General features: G+C 53.1%; 1 protein-coding gene across 3 annotated transcripts in view; it reads right to left on the bottom strand.

The window, feature by feature from the left end:
* The window catches only part of LOC137370244 (uncharacterized), a 167775-nt gene extending 149332 nt beyond the window's left edge, over positions 1–18443 (bottom strand). For all 3 annotated transcript variants that reach the window (XR_010975121.1, XR_010975122.1, XM_068032618.1), the window contains exons 1-2: positions 18328–18443; positions 17575–17696 (exon numbers count right to left, since the gene is read on the bottom strand). Coding sequence is in view for 1 of the 3 variants with exons in the window: in XM_068032618.1 (XP_067888719.1) it covers positions 17575–17660 (86 nt within the window). In the remaining 2 variants the exon portion in view is untranslated. The remainder of the gene's footprint in view (positions 1–17574; positions 17697–18327) is intronic.
* Between the last annotated feature and the right edge of the window lie 2010 nt (positions 18444–20453).

Below are 20453 nucleotides of genomic sequence, written 5' to 3'. Positions count from 1 at the left end.
GAGAGTCAGCATGGTGTGGGGGGAGTAAGAGAGTCAGCATGGTGGGGAGGTGGGGTGTAAGAGAGTCAGCATGGTGTGAGGGGTGTAAGAGAGTCAGCATGGTGGGGAGCTGGGCAGTAAGAGAGTCAGCATGGTGTGGGGGGTTGAAAGAGAGTCAGCATGGTGGGGAGGTGGGGTGTAAGAGAGTCAGCATGGTGGGGAGGTGGGGAGTAAGAGAGTCAGCATGGTGTGGGGGGAGTAAGAGAGTCAGCATGGTGGGGAGGTGGGGAGTAAGAGAGTCAGCATGGTGTGGGGGGAGTAAGAGAGTCAGCATGGTGTGGGGGGAGTAAGAGAGTCAGCATGGTGGGGAGGTGGGGAGTAAGAGAGTCAGCATGGTGTGGGGGGAGTAAGAGAGTCAGCATGGTGTGGGGGGAGTAAGAGAGTCAGCATAGTGTGGGGGGGGGAGTAAGACAGTCAGCATGGTGTGGGAGGTGGGGAGTAAGAGAGTCAGCTTGGAGTGGGAGGTGGGGTGTAAGAGAGTCAGCATGGAGTGGGGGGGTGTAAGAGAGTCAGCATGGTGTGGGAGGCGGGGAGTAAGAGAGTCAGCATGGTGTGGGAGGCGGGGAGTAAGAGAGTCAGCATGGAGTGGGGGTGTAAGAGAGTCAGCATGGTGTGGGAGATGTAAGAGAGTCAGCATGGTGCTGGGGGGAGTAAGAGAGTCAGCATAGAGTGGGGGGGGCGGTAAGAGAGTCAGCATGGTGTGGGAGGCGGGGAGTAAGAGAGTCAGCATGGAGTGGGAGGTGGCGTGTAAGAGAGTCAGCATGGAGTGGGGGGAATAAGAGAGTCAGCATGGTGTGGGAGGCGGGGAGTAAGAGAGTCAGCATGGTGTGGGAGGCGGAAAGTAAGAGAGTCAGCATGGAGTGGGGGGTGTAAGAGAGTCAGCATGGTGTGGGAGATGTAAGAGAGTCAGCATGGAGTGCGGGGTGCAAGAGAGTCAGCTTGGCGTGGGAGGCGGGGAGTAAGAGAGTCAGCATGGTGTGGGAGGCGGAAAGTAAGAGAGTCAGCATGGAGTGGGGGGTGTAAGAGAGTCAGCATCGTGCTGTTGGGGGGGGGGTAAGAGAGTCAGCATGGTGTGGGCGGGTGGGGGAGAGTAATATAGTCAGCACGGAGTGGGGGGTGTAAGAGAGTCTGCATGGTGTGGGGCGTGTAAGAGAGTCAGCATAGTGTGTGGGGGGGAGTAAGAGAGTCAGCATGGTGTGGGAGGCGGGGAGTAAGAGAGTCAGCATGGAGTGGGAGGTGGGGTGCAAGAGAGTCAGCATGGAGTGGGGGGTGTAAGAGAGTCAGCCAGGTGTGGGAGGCGGGAAGTAAGAGAGTCAGCATGCTGTGGGAGGCGGGGAGTAAGAGAGTCAGCATGGTGTGGGGGTGCAAGAGAGTCAGCATGGTGTGGGGGTGTAAGAGAGTCAGCATGGTGTGGGAGGTGGGGAGTAAGAGAGTCAGCATGGTGTGGGGGGTGTAAGAGAGTCAACATGGTGGGGAGGTGGGGAGTAAGAGAGTCAGCATGGTGTGGGGGGTGTAAGAGAGTCAACATGGTGGGGAGGTGGGGAGTAAGAGAGTCAGCATGGTGGGGAGCTGGGGAGTAAGAGAGTCAGCATGGAGTGTGGGTGTAAGAGAGTCAGCATGGTGTGGGAGGTGTAAGAGAGTCAGCATGGTGTGGGGGGTGTAAGAGAGTCAGCATGGTGGGGAGGTGGGGAGTAAGAGAGTCAGCATGGTGTGGGGGTGCAAGAGCATCAGCATGGAGTGGGAGGTGTAAGAGAGTCAGCTTGGTGGGGAGGTGGGTAGTAAGAGAGTCAGCATGGAGTGGGAGGTGTAAGAGAGTCAGCATGGTGGGGAGGTGGGGAGGTGGGGAGTAAGAGAGTCAGCATGGTGTGGGGGGTGTAAGAGAGTCAGCATGGTGGGGAGGTGGGCAGTAAGAGAGTCTGCATGGTGTGGGAGGTGTAAGAGAGTCAGCATGGTGGGGAGGTGGGGAGTAAGAGAGTCAGCATGGTGTGGGGGGTGTAAGAGAGTCAGCATGGTGGGGAGTAAGAGAGTCAGCATGGAGTGGGAGGTGTAAGAGAGTCAGCATGGTGGGGAGGTGGGGAGTAAGAGAGTCAGCATGGTGTGGGGGGTGTAAGAGAGTCAGCATGGTGGGGAGGTGGGGAGTAAGAGAGTCAGCATGGAGTGGGAGGTGTAAGAGAGTCAGCATGGTGGGGAGGTGGGGAGTAAGAGAGTCAGCATGGTATGGGGGCTGTAAGAGAGTCAGCATGGTGGGGAGGTGGGGTGTAAGAGAGTCAGCATGGTGGGGAGGTGGGGTGTAAGAGAGTCAGCATGGTGTGGGGGGTGTAAGAGAGTCAGCATGGTGGGGAGGTGGGGAGTAAGAGAGTCAGCATGGTGTGGGGGGTGTAAGAGAGTCAGCATGGTGGGGAGGTGGGGTGTAAGAGAGTCAGCATGTGTGGGGGATGTCAGAGAGTCAGCATGGTGGGGAGGTGGGCAGTAAGAGAGTCAGCATGGTGTGGGGTGTGTAAGAGAGTCAGCATGGTGGGGAGGTGGGGAGTAAGAGAGTCAGCATGGTGTGGGGGTGTAAGAGAGCCAGCATGGAGTGGGGGGTGTAAGAGCGTCAGCATGGTGGGGAGGTGGGGTGTAAGAGAGTCAGCATGGTGTGGGGGTGTAAGAGAGTCAGCATGGTGTGGGGGGAGTAAGAGAGTCAGCATGGTGGGGAGGTGGGGTGTAAGAGAGTCAGCATGGTGTGGGGGGTGTAAGAGAGTCAGCATGGTGGGGAGCTGGGCAGTAAGAGAGTCAGCATGGTGTGGGGGGTTGAAAGAGAGTCAGCATGGTGGGGAGGTGGGGTGTAAGAGAGTCAGCATGGTGGGGAGGTGGGGAGTAAGAGAGTCAGCATGGTGTGGGGGGAGTAAGAGAGTCAGCATGGTGGGGAGGTGGGGAGTAAGAGAGTCAGCATGGTGTGGGGGGAGTAAGAGAGTCAGCATGGTGTGGGGGGAGTAAGAGAGTCAGCATAGTGTGGGGGGGGGAGTAAGACAGTCAGCATGGAGTGGGAGGTGGGGTGTAAGAGAGTCAGCATGGAGTGGGGGGGTGTAAGAGAGTCAGCATGGTGTGGGAGGCGGGGAGTAAGAGAGTCAGCATGGAGTGGGGGTGTAAGAGAGTCAGCATGGTGTGGGAGATGTAAGAGAGTCAGCATGGTGCTGGGGGGAGTAAGAGAGTCAGCATAGAGTGGGGGGGGCGGTAAGAGAGTCAGCATTGTGTGGGAGGCGGGGAGTAAGAGAGTCAGCATGGAGTGGGAGGTGGCGTGTAAGAGAGTCAGCATGGAGTGGGGGGAATAAGAGAGTCAGCATGGTGTGGGAGGCGGGGAGTAAGAGAGTCAGCATGGTGTGGGAGGCGGGGAGTAAGAGAGTCAGCATGGAGTGGGGGTGTAAGAGAGTCAGCATGGTGTGGGAGATGTAAGAGAGTCAGCATGGAGTGCGGGGTGCAAGAGAGTCAGCTTGGCGTGGGAGGCGGGGAGTAAGAGAGTCAGCATGGTGTGGGAGGCGGAAAGTAAGAGAGTCAGCATGGAGTGGGGGGTGTAAGAGAGTCAGCATCGTGCTGTTGGGGGGGGGGGGGTAAGAGAGTCAGCATGGTGTGGGCGGGTGGGGGAGAGTAATATAGTCAGCACGGAGTGGGGGGTGTAAGAGAGTCTGCATGGTGTGGGGCATGTAAGAGAGTCAGCATAGTGTGTGGGGGGGAGTAAGAGAGTCAGCATGGTGTGGGAGGCGGGGAGTAAGAGAGTCAGCATGGAGTGGGAGGTGGGGTGCAAGAGAGTCAGCATGGAGTGGGGGGTGTAAGAGAGTCAGCCAGGTGTGGGAGGCGGGTAGTAAGAGAGTCAGCATGCTGTGGGAGGCGGGGAGTAAGAGAGTCAGCATGGTGTGGGGGTGCAAGAGAGTCAGCATGGTGTGGGGGTGTAAGAGAGTCAGCATGGTGTGGGAGGTGGGGAGTAAGAGAGTCAGCATGGTGTGGGGGGTGTAAGAGAGTCAACATGGTGGGGAGGTGGGGAGTAAGAGAGTCAGCATGGTGTGGGGGGTGTAAGAGAGTCAACATGGTGGGGAGGTGGGGAGTAAGAGAGTCAGCATGGTGGGGAGCTGGGGAGTAAGAGAGTCAGCATGGAGTGTGGGTGTAAGAGAGTCAGCATGGTGTGGGAGGTGTAAGAGAGTCAGCATGGTGTGGGGGGTGTAAGAGAGTCAGCATGGTGGGGAGGTGGGGAGAAAGAGAGTCAGCATGGTGTGGGGGTGCAAGAGCATCAGCATGGAGTGGGAGGTGTAAGAGAGTCAGCTTGGTGGGGAGGTGGGTAGTAAGAGAGTCAGCATGGAGTGGGGGTGCAAGAGAGCCAGCATGGAGTGGGGGGTGTCAGAGAGTCAGCATGGTGTGGGAGGCGGGGAGTAAGAGACTCAGCATGGTGTGGGAGGCGGGGAGTAAGAGAGTCAGCATGGAGTGGGGGTGTAAGAGAGTCAGCATGGTGTGGGAGATGTAAGAGAGTCAGCATGGAGTGGGGGGTGTAAGAGAGTCAGCATGGTGTGGGAGGCAGGGAGTAAGAGAGTCAGCATGGTGTGGGAGGCGGGGAGTAAGGGAGTCAGCATGGTGTGGGAGGCGGGGAGTAAGAGAGTCAGCATGGTGTGGGAGGCGGGGAGTAAGAGAGTCAGCATGGAGTGGCGGGTGTAAGAGATGCAGCATGGTGCTGGGGGGAGTAAGAGAGTCAGCATAGTGTGGGGGGGGAGTAAGAGAGTCAGCATGGTGCGGGAGGCGGGGAGTAAGAGAGTCAGCATGGAGTGGGAGGTGGCGTGTAAGAGAGTCAGCATGGAGTGGGAGGAGTAAGAGAGTCAGCATGGTGTGGGAGGCGGGGAGTAAGAGAGTCAGCATGATGTGGGAGGCGGGGAGTAATATAGTCAGCACGGAGTGGGGGGTGTAAGAGAGTCTGCATGGTGTGGGGCATGTAAGAGAGTCAGCATAGTGTGGGGGGGGGGAGTAAGAGAGTCAGCATGGTGTGGGAGGCGGGGAGTAAGAGAGTCAGCATGGAGTGGGAGGTGGGGTGTAAGAGAGTCAGCATGGAGTGGGGGGTGTAAGAGAGTCAGCATGGTGTGGGAGGCGGGGAGTAAGAGAGTCAGCATGGTGTGGGAGGCGGGGAGTAAGAGAGTCAGCATGCTGTGGGGGTGCAAGAGAGTCAGCATGGTGTGGGGGTGTAAGAGAGTCAGCATGGTGTGGGAGGTGGGGAGTAAGAGAGTCAGCGTGGTGTGGGGGGTGTAAGAGAGTCAACATGGTGGGGAGGTGGGGAGTAAGAGAGTCAGCATGGTGTGGGGGGTGTGAGAGAGTCAACATGGTGGGGAGGTGGGGAGTAAGAGAGTCAGCATGGTGGGGAGCTGGGGAGTAAGAGAGTCAGCATGGAGTGTGGGTGTAAGAGAGTCAGCATGGTGTGGGAGGTGTAAGAGAGTCAGCATGGTGGGGATGTGGGGAGTAAGAGAGTCAGCATGGTGTGGGGGTGCAAGAGCGTCAGCATGGAGTGGGAGGTGTAAGAGAGTCAGCATGGTGGGGAGGTGGGGAGTAAGAGAGTCAACATGGAGTGGGGGTGTAAGAGATTCAGCATGGTGTGGGGGTGTAAGAGAGTCAGCATGGTGGGGAGGTGGGGAGTAAGAGAGTCAGCATGGTGTGGGGGTGCAAGAGCGTCAGCATGGAGTGGGAGGTGTAAGAGAGTCAGCATGGTGGGGAGGTGGGGGGTAAGAGAGTCAGCATGCTGTGGGTGTGCAAGAGAGCCAGCATGGAGTGGGGGGTGTAAGAGAGTCAGCATGGTGGGGAGGTGGGGTGTAAGAGAGTTAGCATGGTGTGGGGGTGTAAGAGAGTCAGCATGGTGTGGGGGTGTAAGAGAGTCAGCATGGAGTGAGAGGTGTAAGAGAGTCAGCATGGTGGGGAGGTGGGGAGTAAGAGAGTCAGCATGGTATGGGGGGTGTAAGAGAGTCAGCATGGTGGGGAGGTCGGGTGGAAGAGAGTCAGCATGGTGTGAGGGGTGTAAGAGAGTCAGCATGGTGGGGAGGTGGGGTGTAAGAGAGTCAGCATGGTGTGGGGGGTGTAAGAGAGTCTGCATGGTGGGGAGTAAGAGAGTCAGCATGGAGTGGGAGGTGTAAGAGAGTCAGCATGGTGGGGAGGTGGGGAGTAAGAGAGTCAGCATGGTGTTGGGGGTGTAAGTGAGTCAGCATGGTGGGGAGGTGGGCAGTAAGAGAGTCAGCATGGTGTGGGGGGTGTAAGAGAGTCAGCATGGTGGGGAGGTGGGGAGTAAGAGAGTCAGCATGGAGTGGGAGTTGTAAGAGAGTCAGCATGGTGGGGAGGTGGGGAGTAAGAGAGTCAGCATGGTATGGGGGTTGTAAGAGAGTCAGCATGGTGGGGAGGTGGGGTGTAAGAGAGTCAGCATGGTGTGGGGGTTGTAAGAGAGTCAGCATGGTGGGAAGTGGGGTGTCAGAGAGTCAGCATGGTGTGGGGGGTGTAAGAGAGTCAGCATGATGGGGAGGTGGGGAGTAAGAGAGTCAGCATGGTGTGGGGGGTGTAAGAGAGTCAGCATGGTGGGGAGGTGGGGAGTAAGAGAGTCAGCATGGAGTGGGAGGTGTAAGAGAGTCAGCATGGTGGGGAGGTGGGGAGTAAGAGAGTCAGCATGGTATGGGGGCTGTAAGAGAGTCAGCATGGTGGGGAGGTGGGGTGTAAGAGAGTCAGCATGGTGGGGAGGTGGGGTGTAAGAGAGTCAGCATGGTGTGGGGGGTGTAAGAGAGTCAGCATGGTGGGGAGGTGGGGAGTAAGAGAGTCAGCATGGTGTGGGGGGTGTAAGAGAGTCAGCATGGTGGGGAGGTGGGGTGTAAGAGAGTCAGCATGTGTGGGGGATGTCAGAGAGTCAGCATGGTGGGGAGGTGGGCAGTAAGAGAGTCAGCATGGTGTGGGGTGTGTAAGAGAGTCAGCATGGTGGGGAGGTGGGGAGTAAGAGAGTCAGCATGGTGTGGGGGTGTAAGAGAGCCAGCATGGAGTGGGGGGTGTAAGAGCGTCAGCATGGTGGGGAGGTGGGGTGTAAGAGAGTCAGCATGGTGTGGGGGTGTAAGAGAGTCAGCATGGTGTGGGGGGAGTAAGAGAGTCAGCATGGTGGGGAGGTGGGGTGTAAGAGAGTCAGCATGGTGTGGGGGGTGTAAGAGAGTCAGCATGGTGGGGAGCTGGGCAGTAAGACAGTCAGCATGGTGTGGGGGGTTGAAAGAGAGTCAGCATGGTGGGGAGGTGGGGTGTAAGAGAGTCAGCATGGTGGGGAGGTGGGGAGTAAGAGAGTCAGCATGGTGTGGGGGGAGTAAGAGAGTCAGCATGGTGGGGAGGTGGGGAGTAAGAGAGTCAGCATGGTGTGGGGGGAGTAAGAGAGTCAGCATGGTGTGGGGGGAGTAAGAGAGTCAGCATAGTGTGGGGGGGGGAGTAAGACAGTCAGCATGGAGTGGGAGGTGGGGTGTAAGAGAGTCAGCATGGAGTGGGGGGGTGTAAGAGAGTCAGCATGGTGTGGGAGGCGGGGAGTAAGAGAGTCAGCATGGAGTGGGGGTGTAAGAGAGTCAGCATGGTGTGGGAGATGTAAGAGAGTCAGCATGGTGCTGGGGGGAGTAAGAGAGTCAGCATAGAGTGGGGGGGGCGGTAAGAGAGTCAGCATTGTGTGGGAGGCGGGGAGTAAGAGAGTCAGCATGGAGTGGGAGGTGGCGTGTAAGAGAGTCAGCATGGAGTGGGGGGAATAAGAGAGTCAGCATGGTGTGGGAGGCGGGGAGTAAGAGAGTCAGCATGGTGTGGGAGGCGGGGAGTAAGAGAGTCAGCATGGAGTGGGGGTGTAAGAGAGTCAGCATGGTGTGGGAGATGTAAGAGAGTCAGCATGGAGTGCGGGGTGCAAGAGAGTCAGCTTGGCGTGGGAGGCGGGGAGTAAGAGAGTCAGCATGGTGTGGGAGGCGGAAAGTAAGAGAGTCAGCATGGAGTGGGGGGTGTAAGAGAGTCAGCATCGTGCTGTTGGGGGGGGGGGGGTAAGAGAGTCAGCATGGTGTGGGCGGGTGGGGGAGAGTAATATAGTCAGCACGGAGTGGGGGGTGTAAGAGAGTCTGCATGGTGTGGGGCATGTAAGAGAGTCAGCATAGTGTGTGGGGGGGAGTAAGAGAGTCAGCATGGTGTGGGAGGCGGGGAGTAAGAGAGTCAGCATGGAGTGGGAGGTGGGGTGCAAGAGAGTCAGCATGGAGTGGGGGGTGTAAGAGAGTCAGCCAGGTGTGGGAGGCGGGTAGTAAGAGAGTCAGCATGCTGTGGGAGGCGGGGAGTAAGAGAGTCAGCATGGTGTGGGGGTGCAAGAGAGTCAGCATGGTGTGGGGGTGTAAGAGAGTCAGCATGGTGTGGGAGGTGGGGAGTAAGAGAGTCAGCATGGTGTGGGGGGTGTAAGAGAGTCAACATGGTGGGGAGGTGGGGAGTAAGAGAGTCAGCATGGTGTGGGGGGTGTAAGAGAGTCAACATGGTGGGGAGGTGGGGAGTAAGAGAGTCAGCATGGTGGGGAGCTGGGGAGTAAGAGAGTCAGCATGGAGTGTGGGTGTAAGAGAGTCAGCATGGTGTGGGAGGTGTAAGAGAGTCAGCATGGTGTGGGGGGTGTAAGAGAGTCAGCATGGTGGGGAGGTGGGGAGAAAGAGAGTCAGCATGGTGTGGGGGTGCAAGAGCATCAGCATGGAGTGGGAGGTGTAAGAGAGTCAGCTTGGTGGGGAGGTGGGTAGTAAGAGAGTCAGCATGGAGTGGGGGTGCAAGAGAGCCAGCATGGAGTGGGGGGTGTCAGAGAGTCAGCATGGTGTGGAGGCGGGGAGTAAGAGACTCAGCATGGTGTGGGAGGCGGGGAGTAAGAGAGTCAGCATGGAGTGGGGGTGTAAGAGAGTCAGCATGGTGTGGGAGATGTAAGAGAGTCAGCATGGAGTGGGGGGTGTAAGAGAGTCAGCATGGTGTGGGAGGCAGGGAGTAAGAGAGTCAGCATGGTGTGGGAGGCGGGGAGTAAGGGAGTCAGCATGGTGTGGGAGGCGGGGAGTAAGAGAGTCAGCATGGTGTGGGAGGCGGGGAGTAAGAGAGTCAGCATGGAGTGGCGGGTGTAAGAGATGCAGCATGGTGCTGGGGGGAGTAAGAGAGTCAGCATAGTGTGGGGGGGGAGTAAGAGAGTCAGCATGGGTGCGGGAGGCGGGGAGTAAGAGAGTCAGCATGGAGTGGGAGGTGGCGTGTAAGAGAGTCAGCATGGAGTGGGAGGAGTAAGAGAGTCAGCATGGTGTGGGAGGCGGGGAGTAAGAGAGTCAGCATGATGTGGGAGGCGGGGAGTAATATAGTCAGCACGGAGTGGGGGGTGTAAGAGAGTCTGCATGGTGTGGGGCATGTAAGAGAGTCAGCATAGTGTGGGGGGGGGGAGTAAGAGAGTCAGCATGGTGTGGGAGGCGGGGAGTAAGAGAGTCAGCATGGAGTGGGAGTGGGGTGTAAGAGAGTCAGCATGGAGTGGGGGGTGTAAGAGAGTCAGCATGGTGTGGGAGGCGGGGAGTAAGAGAGTCAGCATGGTGTGGGAGGCGGGGAGTAAGAGAGTCAGCATGCTGTGGGGGTGCAAGAGAGTCAGCATGGTGTGGGGGTGTAAGAGAGTCAGCATGGTGTGGGAGGTGGGGAGTAAGAGAGTCAGCGTGGTGTGGGGGGTGTAAGAGAGTCAACATGGTGGGGAGGTGGGGAGTAAGAGAGTCAGCATGGTGTGGGGGGTGTGAGAGAGTCAACATGGTGGGGAGGTGGGGAGTAAGAGAGTCAGCATGGTGGGGAGCTGGGGAGTAAGAGAGTCAGCATGGAGTGTGGGTGTAAGAGAGTCAGCATGGTGTGGGAGGTGTAAGAGAGTCAGCATGGTGGGGATGTGGGGAGTAAGAGAGTCAGCATGGTGTGGGGGTGCAAGAGCGTCAGCATGGAGTGGGAGGTGTAAGAGAGTCAGCATGGTGGGGAGGTGGGGAGTAAGAGAGTCAACATGGAGTGGGGGTGTAAGAGATTCAGCATGGTGTGGGGGTGTAAGAGAGTCAGCATGGTGGGGAGGTGGGGAGTAAGAGAGTCAGCATGGTGTGGGGGTGCAAGAGCGTCAGCATGGAGTGGGAGGTGTAAGAGAGTCAGCATGGTGGGGAGGTGGGGGGTAAGAGAGTCAGCATGCTGTGGGTGTGCAAGAGAGCCAGCATGGAGTGGGGGTGTAAGAGAGTCAGCATGGTGGGGAGGTGGGGTGTAAGAGAGTTAGCATGGTGTGGGGGTGTAAGAGAGTCAGCATGGTGTGGGGGTGTAAGAGAGTCAGCATGGAGTGAGAGGTGTAAGAGAGTCAGCATGGTGGGGAGGTGGGGAGTAAGAGAGTCAGCATGGTATGGGAGTTGTAAGAGAGTCAGCATGGTGGGGAGGTGGGGAGTAAGAGAGTCAGCATGGTATGGGGGTTGTAAGAGAGTCAGCATGGTGGGGAGGTGGGGTGTAAGAGAGTCAGCATGGTGTGGGGGTTGTAAGAGAGTCAGCATGGTGGGAAGTGGGGTGTCAGAGAGTCAGCATGGTGTGGGGGGTGTAAGAGAGTCAGCATGATGGGGAGGTGGGGAGTAAGAGAGTCAGGATGGTGTGGGGGTGTAAGAGAGTCAGCATGGTGGGGAGGTGGGGTGTAAGAGAGTCAGCATGGTGTGGGAGGTGTAAGAGAGTCAGCATGGTGGGGAGGTGGGGTGTAAGAGAGTCAGCATGGTGTGGGGGGTGTAAGAGAGTCAGCATGGTGGGGAGTAAGAGAGTCAGCATGGAGTGGGAGTTGTAAGAGAGTCAGCATGGTGGGGAGGTGGGGAGTAAGAGAGTCAGCATGGTGTTGGGGGTGTAAGTGAGTCAGCATGGTGGGGAGGTGGGCAGTAAGAGAGTCAGCATGGTGTGGGGGGTGTAAGAGAGTCAGCATGGTGGGGAGGTGGGGAGTAAGAGAGTCAGCATGGAGTGGGAGTTGTAAGAGAGTCAGCATGGTGGGGAGGTGGGGAGTAAGAGAGTCAGCATGGTATGGGGGGTGTAAGAGAGTCAGCATGGTGGGGAGGTGGGGTGTAAGAGAGTCAGCATGGTGTGGGGGTTGTAAGAGAGTCAGCATGGTGGGGAGGTGGGGTGTAAGAGAGTCAGCATGGTGTGGGGGGTGTAAGATAGTCAGCATGATGGGGAGGTGGGGAGTAAGAGAGTCAGCATGGTGTGGGGGGTGTAAGAGAGTCAGCATGGTGGGGAGGTGGGGTGTAAGAGAGTCAGCATGGTGTGGGGGGTGTAAGAGAGTCAGCATGGTGGGGAGGTGGGGTGTAAGAGAGTCAGCATGGTGTGGGAGGTGTAAGAGAGTCAGCATGGTAGGGAGGTGGGGTGTAAGAGAGTCAGCATGGTGTGGGGGGTGTAAGAGAGTCAGCATGGTGGGGTGTAAGAGAGTCAGCATGGAGTGGGAGGTGCAAGAGAGTCAGCATGGTGGGGAGGTGGGGAGTAAGAGAGTCAGCATGGTGTGGGGGGTGTAAGAGAGTCAGCATGGTGGGGAGGTGGGCAGTAAGAGAGTCAGCATGGTGTGGGAGGTGTAAGAGAGTCAGCATGGTGGGGAGGTGGGGAGTAAGAGAGTCAGCATAGTGTGGGGGGTGTAAGAGAGTCAGCATGGTGGGGAGTAAGAGAGTCAGCATGGAGTGGGAGGTGTAAGAGAGTCAGCATGGTGGGGAGGTGGGGAGTAAGAGAGTCAGCATGGTGTGGGGGGTGTAAGAGAGTCAGCATGGTGGGGAGGTGGGGAGTAAGAGAGTCAGCATGGAGTGGGAGGTGTAAGAGAGTCAGCATGGTGGGGAGGTGGGGTGTAAGAGAGTCAGCATGGTATGGGGGCTGTAAGAGAGTCAGCATGGTGGGGAGGTGGGGTGTAAGAGAGTCAGCATGGTGGGGAGGTGGGGTGTAAGAGAGTCAGCATGGTGTGGGGGGTGTAAGAGAGTCAGCATGGTGGGGAGGTGGGGAGTAAGAGAGTCAGCATGGTGTGGGGGGTGTAAGAGAGTCAGCATGGTGGGGAGGTGGGGTGTAAGAGAGTCAGCATGTGTGGGGGATGTCAGAGAGTCAGCATGGTGGGGAGGTGGGCAGTAAGAGAGTCAGCATGGTGTGGGGGGTGTAAGAGAGTCAGCATGGTGGGGAGGTGGGGTGTAAGAGAGTCAGCATGGTGGGGAGGTGGGGAGTAAGAGAGTCAGCATGGTGTGGGGGGTGGGGTGTAAGAGAGTCAGCATGGTGGGGAGGTGGGGAGTAAGAGAGTCAGCATGGTGTGGGGGGAGTAAGAGAGTCAGCATGGTGTGGGGGGAGTAAGAGAGTCAGCATGGTGGGGAGGTGGGGAGGAAGAGAGTCAGCATGGTGTGGGGGGAGTAAGAGAGTCAGCAAGGTGTGGGAGGGGGAGTAAGAGAGTCAGCATGGTGTGGGGGGAGTAAGAGAGTCAGCATGGTGTGGGAGGGGGAGTAAGAGAGTCAGCATGGTGTGGCAGGGGGGAGTAAGAGTGTCATCATGGTGTGGGGGGAGTAAGAGAGTCAGCATGGTGTGGGAGGGGGAGTAAGACAGTCAGCATGGTGTGGGGGGAGTAAGAGAGTCAGCAAGGTGTGGGAGGGGGAGCAAGAGAGTCAGCATGGTGTGGGAGGGGGAGTAAGAGAGTCAGCATGGTGTGGCGGGGTGAGTAAGAGTGTCATCATGGTGTGGGGGGAGTAAGAGAGTCAGCATGGTGTGGGAGGGGGAGTAAGAGAGTCAGCATGGTGTGGGGGGGGGGGAGTAAGGGTGTCAGCATGGTGTGGGGGGAGTAAGAGAGTCAGCATGATTTGGGAGGGGGAGTAAGAGAGTCAGCATGGTGTGGCGGGGGCGGGGGGGTGGGGAGTACTAGTTTCAGTTGTCGGCAGTCGCAGGGGGGGGTGTTGGGGGGGAGGTCTTTGCTGGAAGCATTGACCGAGTCGTGGGAAGAGAAGAATCATGGAATCATTACAGCATAGAGGAGGGCCATTCGACCCATCATGTATGTGCTGGCTTTCCTATGGAGAAATACTCATACTGATACTGCTCCCTCTCCGCATTGCTGCAGGCTCCCCAGTTTCAGATCTTTAGAAGATTTAGAAAATGTAGCAAAATTTCCAGCACAGAAGGTGGCCACACTGCCCATCGTTTCTGCGTCAAAAAATGAGGCACTCATCCTGATCCTATTGCCCAACACTTGATCTGTAACACTAGATGTTACGGGACTTTACGTGCCTATCCAAATACCTTTTAAATTAAATGAGAGTTTCTTCCTCCACCACGCTTTCAGGCAATGAGTTCCAGACCCCTACCACCATCTGGGTGAAAAAAGGTTTTCCTCATCTCCCCTCTAATCCTTTTACCAATCACTTTAAATCTATGCCCCCTAGTCACTGACCCCTCTGCTAAGGGAAATAGGCCCTTCACGTCCACTCTATCCAGGCCCTTCACAACCTTGTACACCTGAACTAAATCTCCCCTCAGCCTCCTCTCTTCCAAGGAGAACAACCCCAGCCTATCCAACATTTCCTCATAGCTGCAATTTTCCAGTTCCTTGTAAATGTCCTCTGTACTCTCTCCAGTGCAAATACATCCTTTCTGTAATGAAGTGACCAGAACTGCACACAGTACTCAAACTGTGGCCTAACTAGTGTTTTATCTAGCTCCAGCATAACCTCCCTGCGCTTATATTCTATGCCTTGACTAATAAAAGAAAGGATTCTATATGCCTTCTTAACCACCTTATCGACCTGTCCTGCTACCTTCAGGGTTCTGTGGACATGCACTCCAAGATCCTTCACTTCCTCTACACCTCTCAGTATCCTCCCATTTATTGTGTATTCCTTTGCCTTATTTTACCTCCCAAATGCATCACCTCACACTTCTCTGGATTGAATTCCATTTGCCATCTTTTCTGCCCACCTGACCAGTTCATTGATCTCTTCCTGCATTCTACAGCTTCCCTCCTCCCTATCAACCATGTGGCCAATTTTTGTGTCATCTGCAAACTTCTTGATTATGCCCCCTGCATTTAAGTCCAAATGATTAATACATACCACAAAAAGCAGGGGACCTAGTATTGAGCCGTGCGGAACCCCACTGGAAACAGCCCTCCGGTTGCAAAAACACACGTCAACCATTACCTTTTGTTTCCTGCCACTGAGCCAATTTTGAATGTAGCAATCCAGCTTGCTACATTCCCCCGGATCCCATGGGATTTTATTTTTTTAACCAGTCTGCCAGTCCAAAAATCTTATTGAACTATGGTAATGACCTGCAACTCACTGCCCAAGAGGGTGGTGGAAGCAGAGATAATCAATGGTTTCAAAAGGAAACTGGATGGGCACTTGAAGGAAATAAACTTGCAGGGTTACGGGGTTCAAGCGGGAGAGTGGGGCTGACAGGTTGCTCTGTGAGGAGCCAGCATGGACTCGATAGGCTGAATGGCCTCCTTCTGTGCTGTAAATGACTCTATGTGGGACCTTGTCAAAACCTTTGCTAAAATCCATGTAGACAACATCAAATGCACTATCCCCATCAATCCTCCTTGTTACCTCCTCAAGAAATTCAATCAAGTTAGTCAGCCATGATCTTCCCTTAACAAATCCATGCTGACTATTCTTGATTAATCCATACCTTTCTAAGTGACAGTTCATCATGTCTCTCAGAATTGATTCCAATAATTTTCCCACAACGAAGGTTAGACTGACTGGCCTGTAATTATTTAGTGTATCCCTCACTCCCTTTTTAAACAAAGGTACAACATTAGCAGACCTCCAATCCTCTGGCATCAAACTTATATCCAGTGAGGATTGGAAAATGATGGTCAGACCTTCCGCTATTTACTCCCTGGCTTCTTTTAATAACCTGGGGTACATTTCATCTGGCCCTGGTGATAGATTCAATTTCAAGGATGCTAATTCCCTTAATATTCCTCTCTCCCTACAGTTATTACATCCAATATTTGGAGAAAGTCTTCGCTCGAGTCACTTTAAACAGGTTCCAGGCTGAGCGTGTCTACCCTGAGGCACAGTGTGGCTTTTGAGCAGAGAGATCCACCATTGACATGCTGTTCTCCCTTCACCAGCTACAGGAGAAATGCCGTGAACAACAGATGCCCCTCTACGTTGCTGGAACCTGTCATCGCCGCTAAGCACATTGCACTGCTGAACTACAAGAAAGCCCCCAGTGAGTTAACATCCATGGCACTAAAAGCAGCCAGAAGCACTGCACAAAGAACAGCCAGGCGCTGCGCAAGTGACTACTGGCAACACCTATTCAGCTGGCCTCAGACACCGGAAACATCAGAGGAATGTATGATGGCATTAAGAGAGCTTTTGGGCCAACCATCAAGAAGATCGCCCCCCTCAAATCTAAATCAGGGGACACAATCACTGACCAACGCAAGCAAATGGACTGCTGGGTGGAACACTACCTAGAACTATACTCCAGGGAAAATGTTGTCACTGAGACCGCCCTCAATGCAGCCCAGTCTCTGCCAGTCATGGATGAGCTGGACGTACAGCCAACAAAATCGGAACTCAGTGATGCTATTGATTCTCTAGCCAGTGGAAAAGCCCCTGGGAAGGACAGCATTACCCCTGAAATAATCAAGAGTGCCAAGCCTGCTATACATTCAGCACTCTACGAACTGCTTTGCCTGTGCTGGGATGAGGGAGCAGTACCACAGGACATGCGCGATGCCAATATCATCACCCTCTATAAGAACAAGGGTGACTGCAGTGACTGCAACAACTACCGTGGAATCTCCCTGCTCAGCATAGTGGGGAAAGTCTTCGCTCGAGTTGTTTTAAACAGACTCCAGAAGCTGGCTGAGCGTGTCTACCCTGAGGCACAGTGTGGCTTTCGAGCAGAGAGATCCACCATTGACATGCTGTTCTCCCTTCGTCAGGTACAGGAGAAATGCTGCGAACAACAGATGCCCCTCTACGTTGCTTTCATAGATCTCACCAAAGCCTTTGACCTCGTCAGCAGACGTGGTCTCTTCAGATTACTAGAAAAGATCGGATGTCCACCAAAGCTACTAAGTATCATCACCTCATTCCATGACAATATGAAAGGCACAATTCAGCATCGCGGCGCATCATCAGACCCCTTTCCTATCCTGAGTGGCGTGAAACAGGGCTGTGTTTTCGCACCTACACTGTTCGGGATTTTCTTCTCCCTGCTGCTTTCACATGCGTTCAAGTCTTCAGAAGAAGGAATTTTCCTCCACACAAGATCTGGTGGCAGGTTGTTCAACCTTGCCCGTCTAAGAGCGAAGACCAAAGTACGGAAAGTTCTCATCAGGGAACTCCTCTTTGCTGGTGATGCTGCATTAACATCCCACACAGAAGAGTGTCTGCAGAGACTCATCAACAGCATTGCGTCTGCCTGCAACGAATTTGGCCGAACCATCAGCCTCAAGAAAATGAACATCATGAGACAGGACGTCAGAAATGCTCCATCCATCAATATTGGTGACCACACTCTGGAAGTGGTTCAAGAGTTCACCTACCAAGGCTCAACTATCACCAGTAACCTGTCTCTCGATGCAGAAATCAACAAGCGTATGGGAAAGGCTTCCACTGCTATGTCCAGACTGGCCAAGAGAGTGTGGGAAAATGGCGCACTGACACAGAACACAAAAGTCCAAGTGTATCAAGCCTGTGTCCTCAGTACCTTGCTCTATGGCAACGAGGCCTGGACAACGTATGTCAGCCAAGAGCGACGTCTCAATTCATTCCATCTTCGCTGCCTCCGGAGAATCCTTGGCATCAGGTGGCAGGACTGTATCTCCAACACAGAAGTCCTCGAGGCGGCCAACATCCCCAGCTTGTACACACTACTGAGTCAGCGGTGCTTGAGATGGCTCGGCCATGTGAGTCGCATGGAAGATGGCAGGATCCCCAAAGACACATTGTACAGCGAGCTCGCCACTGGTATCAGACCCACCGGCCGTCCATGTCTCCGCTTTAAAGACGTCTGCAAAGACGTCATGAAGTCCTGTGACATTGATCACAAGTCGTGGGAGTCAGTTGCCAGCGTTCGCCAGAGCTGGCGGGCAGCCATAAAGGCAGGGCTAAAGTGTGGCGAGTCAAAGAGACTTAGCAGTTGGCAGGAAAAAAGACAGAAGCGCAAGGGGAGAGCCAACTGTGCAACAGCCCCGACAACCAATTTTATCTGCAGCACCTGTGGAAGAGCCTGTCATTCTAGAATTGGCCTTTATAGCCACTCCAGGCGCTGCTTCACAAACCACTGACCACCTCCAGGCACTTACCCATTGTCTCTCGAGATAAGGAGACCAAAGAAGAAGAGAAGATTTTAAACTTCTCCTCCTTAACTACAATGTCTGCGCCATCCCCCTCATTAAGAATCATACCCACATCTTCCGCCTCTACACATAGGTTACATTTTGGTCTTTTATGGGACCTACTCTTTCCTTAGTTATCCTCTTATTCTTAATGTATTAATGTATCATTCTTTACTCCTATGAGATTCAGGCTTTGTACCTACTTAAGAGTCTGTCTCAGGCCAGTGAACACTTGGTAGCTTCTGATGATGGGAATCTGTGAAGCGCAGCCTGGTCTCCTGCTCCACATCTTTGGAAATCACTTTAACAGTCCAATGGGAAATAGCTGTTGTTGAATAAAAGGAGAAAGCATTTAAGAAGGATATTTGCTCTGGTTATCTCAGATCAACCTTTGGCTGGCTAGAGTATGGTTTGAAATGGCGGTATCATCCTGACATTTCTTTATGCCCTTCAAAAATAGCTTCTCAGGGTATTCCCCTCGAAGCCACACACCACCCTGACTTGGAACTATATCGCTGTTCCTTCACTGTCGCTGGGTCAAAATCCTGGAATTCCCTTCCTAACACTGTGGGTGTACCCGCACCCCAAAGACTGCAGCGGTTCAAGAAGGCAGCTCACCACCACCTTCTCAAGCGGAATTAGGGATGGACAATAAATGCTGGCCTATTTATTCATTAAAATATTTGTTGAAAGAATAAAAATCAGGATGTACAAGAGACGGAATAACCAACTCTTGGTCCATTCTGGTGAGCATTCAGCAGGGCAGGTCTGTTTACTTTGGTTATCCTGTGGACATTTTAATCCACAACAACTACGGCATTAAAATGAAAGTGCAGGTGTAATGGAACAAATGAGGTATTTCTGTACCAGTCAAGCAAGATATTCAGTGCTATAGCAAGTTTCCTTTAAAAACATCTGTATTTGTAAACACATCTGCAAGAATGAAATTCTCATACCTTAATACTGAGACATGTTACTGACAAGGAACGTTCGGAAGGAGCACAGATTGAGCTCACCAAGACAGCAGTAGAAAGTATTTAGAAAACTGTGCACACACACTGTTCTATTTTGGGAGACGTTCTTGAATAAAGGGTATAAGCATAAAAATGATGACGTTTTAGTTCCCTATTATTGAGTTAAACCGTATGTTTCACTCTGAATATAGCATGGCACTGGTTACCACTTCTCAGAAAATACAAACCTTGACCAGTCTCTGTATATGTATTAAGCTTAATTATTTCACATTCGAAGCGTGGAGTTTGGATATTTTTACTGGAACACATTATCTGACTGCTGTCTAATGGGCCGTGATGCCTGATCAGCAACACACAATTCCACATTGAGAAAGATATAGTAGCTTGCCTCCAGTGCACCTGCGCAACCCGTCACCAGGGGCCACGTTCGTATAAAAGGCAAGAGTTTTAAAATAGCCTTTGCATTTTGTCATGCACTCTAACAGATTCTGAAGTGAAACTGTAAACACTGCTAAACTTTCAAATCCTGTAGAACTGACTGTGTTTTCTATCAGGATGCAGATAAAATGGAATTATCTTTAATTCGGAAGCAGATTCAGGTGTTAATGAAACTGACAAAAATTGCATTTTAAATTGAAGTCTGACTGCCCCATCAGCGGTATAAACACCTGACTCTGGCTGAACTCAGCCCACGATTGAAAGGTTCCCTGGAGAGATCCCAATGCAAACACGATGTAAAGACAGAATGTTGTTTGAATAGATTCCTGGAAAACTTGCCAACATGGATCTTTATCATTTGCAGAGAATTAGAAATTGTTACACAGGTAACAAGTGGGTCCAATGCATGGATTGATTCTGATATACCATGCAACATAAGTGGTTACATTTATATTACATAGCTCACAACTGTTACTTACCACAAAGCTTTATTTTCTTCAATGTTGCTGAAATGTGACTACTTCAGGATGTATTCCAGAACACAGGATTATCAACAGTAATATTACTGTCCTATAATTGATGAAGATTAATGATAGCACATCGAAACATCTTGAAGTAATGACATTCGACAACATCTTTTTAAAATCATGTTAAACCTTCAATGTGCAACAAGCCTTTACTTTTAGCAGTATTGTCTCTACCTGAACTTACTGGAATTTTAGGTCAGCAGCCATGAGTTGCAGAGCTGCTGATGATAATCTCTTCTTTGTGAGAGTTAAGACCAACTTTATTAACCTTCTCAATCATAGAACATAGAACAGTACAGGCCCTTCGGCCCACGATGTTGTGCCGAACCTTTAACCTACTCTAAGATCAAACTAACTACATACCCTTCATTCTACTATCATCCATGTACCTATCCGCTTAAATGCCCCTAATGTATCTGCTTCTCCTACCACCGCTGGCAGCGCATTCCACGCACCCACCACCCTCTGTGTAAAGAACCTACCTCTGACATCTCCCCGAAACCTTCCTCCAATCACCTTAAAATTATGCCCCCTGGTGATAGCCCTTTCCACCCTGGGACAAAGTCTCTGGCTATCCACTCTATCTATGCCTCTCATCATCTTGTACCCCTCTATCAATTCACCTCTCATCCTTCTTCGCTCCAATGAGAAAAGCCCTAGCTCCCTCAATCTTTCTTCGTAGGACATGCCCTCCAGTCCAGGCAGCATCCTGGTAAATCTCCTCTGCACCCTCTCTAAAGCTTCCACATCCTTCCTATAATGAGGCAACCAGAACTGAACACAATATTCCAAATGTGGTCGAACCAGGGCCTTATAGAGATGGAGCATAACCTCGCGGCTCTTAAACTCAATCTCCCTGTTAATGAAAGCCAACACACCATATGCCTTCTTAACAACCCTATCAACTTGGGTGGCAACTTTGAGCAATCTATGGACATGGACCCCAAGATCCCTCTGTTCCTCCACACTACCAAGAATCCTGTCTTTAAGCCTGTATTCCGCATTCAAATTCGACCTTCCAAAATGAATCACCACACTTTTCCAGGTTGAACTCCATCTGCCACTTCTCAGCCCAGCTCTGCATCCTGTCAATGTCCCGTTGCAACCTACAACAGTCTTCCACACTATCCACAACTCCAGCAA

This window comes from Heterodontus francisci, chromosome 5 (assembly GCF_036365525.1).
Source record: "Heterodontus francisci isolate sHetFra1 chromosome 5, sHetFra1.hap1, whole genome shotgun sequence".
NCBI lineage: Eukaryota > Metazoa > Chordata > Chondrichthyes > Heterodontiformes > Heterodontidae > Heterodontus > Heterodontus francisci.
Note: the sequence above shows the minus strand (reverse complement) of the source record. Positions and strands in the feature narration are given on the sequence as shown.